The sequence below is a fragment of the Parus major genome, unplaced genomic scaffold, assembly GCF_001522545.3.
Source record: "Parus major isolate Abel unplaced genomic scaffold, Parus_major1.1 Scaffold507, whole genome shotgun sequence".
Lineage (NCBI taxonomy): Eukaryota > Metazoa > Chordata > Aves > Passeriformes > Paridae > Parus > Parus major.
Genome location: NW_015379398.1, coordinates 21,179 through 22,820, shown reverse-complemented (window position 1 = coordinate 22,820; position 1,642 = coordinate 21,179). Strand labels below are relative to the sequence as shown.

General features: G+C 62.6%; 1 protein-coding gene across 1 annotated transcript in view; it reads left to right on the top strand.

Annotated features, from left to right (window-relative positions):
• The first annotated feature begins 224 nt into the window (after positions 1-224).
• Positions 225-1,642, top strand: part of LOC107199223 (neuroblast differentiation-associated protein AHNAK) — a 19,127-nt gene continuing 17,709 nt past the window's right edge. The window contains exon 1 of the mRNA XM_033511718.1: positions 225-1,634. Within this exon, the coding sequence (XP_033367609.1) occupies positions 1,206-1,634 (429 nt within the window). The 5' untranslated portion in view covers positions 225-1,205. The remainder of the gene's footprint in view (positions 1,635-1,642) is intronic.

Below are 1,642 nucleotides of genomic sequence, written 5' to 3'. Positions count from 1 at the left end.
AGATGAGATGAGGATGAGATGATGATGAGGACGGGGAGGATGAGGAGGGAGATGTGGGGAGGATGAAATGATGAGGATGAGATGAAGATGAAGATGAGATGAGGATGAGATGATGATGAGGATCAGATGAGGATGAGATGAAGATGAGGATGAGATGAGGATGATGAGGATGAGATGAGGATGAGATGAAGATGAGGATGAGATGAAGATGAGAATGATGATGAGGACGGGGAGGAAGCAGCGTCCCGTCTCTCACCGTTGCCGTCTCCTGCCCGCAGAGCGGCGATGACGAGGAGTACCAGCGCATCTACACCACCAAAATCAAACCGCGGCTCCGGTCCGAGGAGGGGCCGGACGCCGAGGCCGGGGGGACGCAGAGCAGAACCATCACCGTCACCCGCAAGGTCACCGCCTACACCGTGGACGTCACCAGCCACGACGGCGACCTCGGCGTCACCGGGAGCCCCGAATTCAACGTCTGCGTCCCCACGCCGGAGCTCGGGGTGACTCCCGAGGGGCTTCACCTGCGGACGGAGCCCCAGAGCCAAATTCCTGCTGGAGAAACTGGAAAATCCCTCCCGGGCTGGAAGGGCTCCGGTGCCTTCCCGGGGTCTCCCCGGATCGAGGCCAACGGACAGTTCGGAGAGCCGGACGGGCGATTCCACGCTCCGTGTGCGCCGGGAGAGCTCGCGGGCTCCTCGCCGCCGCCGGACGTGGGGAAAATCAAAATCCCGGCGTTAAAAATCCCCAAATTCGGGTTCCAGGCTGGCGGAGAAGCTCCGGCCCCGCAGGTGGACGTCACCCGCTCGTCCCCGGTGCCGCGGGTGGACGTGGCGGTCAAAGGCGCCACCGAGGCTCCGCCGGACGTCGCCGGCGTGGAGCTCCCGGCCCCGGACGGCGCCAAGGGGAAAATCCAAATCCCGCACGTGACCTTCCCCGAATTCACCGTCCAGGGCGACGGCGCCGCCGCGGAGGTCCCCAAGGGGGTGGCCGTCCCCGAGGTGGCCCTGGAAGGAGAATGGAAAGGCCCCACCTTCAAAAAGGTGGAAACGCCCCAAATTTCGCTGTCGGACGTGAACCTGAACCTGAGGGGCCCCAGGGTGGAAGGGGACCTGAAGGGACTCGGCCCCAAGGGGCTCCAGGTGGACGTGAAGGGTCCCGAGGTGGCAGTGGCCTGTCCAGGGGGTGGCCTGAAGGGCGTGGAGATGGACGTTGGCGTGAAGGGCTTGAAAGGAGGAGTGGACGTGTCCGTGCCGACCATGGGCGGTGAATTGAGGGGGCCCCAACTGGACCTCAAAGGGCCCCAAATTGGGGTGGAGGTGCCTGGAGTGGACATCAAAGGCCCCGCGGTGAAGATGCCCGAGATGAGCATCAAGACCCCCCAGATCTCCGTGCCCGATGTCGACCTCAAAGGGCCGGGAGTGAAGGGAAATCTGGATGTTTCTGCCCCAAAACTGGAAGGGGAGCTGAAGACCCCAGGACTGGACATCAAAGGCCCCAAAGTCGAGGTGGAAGCGCCGGATTTGGAGCTCCAAGGACCCGAGGGGAAGCTGAAGTTCCCCAAGCTGAAAATGCCCAAATTTGGGGTGAAAGGAGAAACCCCCAGCGTGGACGTGACCCTTCCCAAAGCGGGGGTGGACAT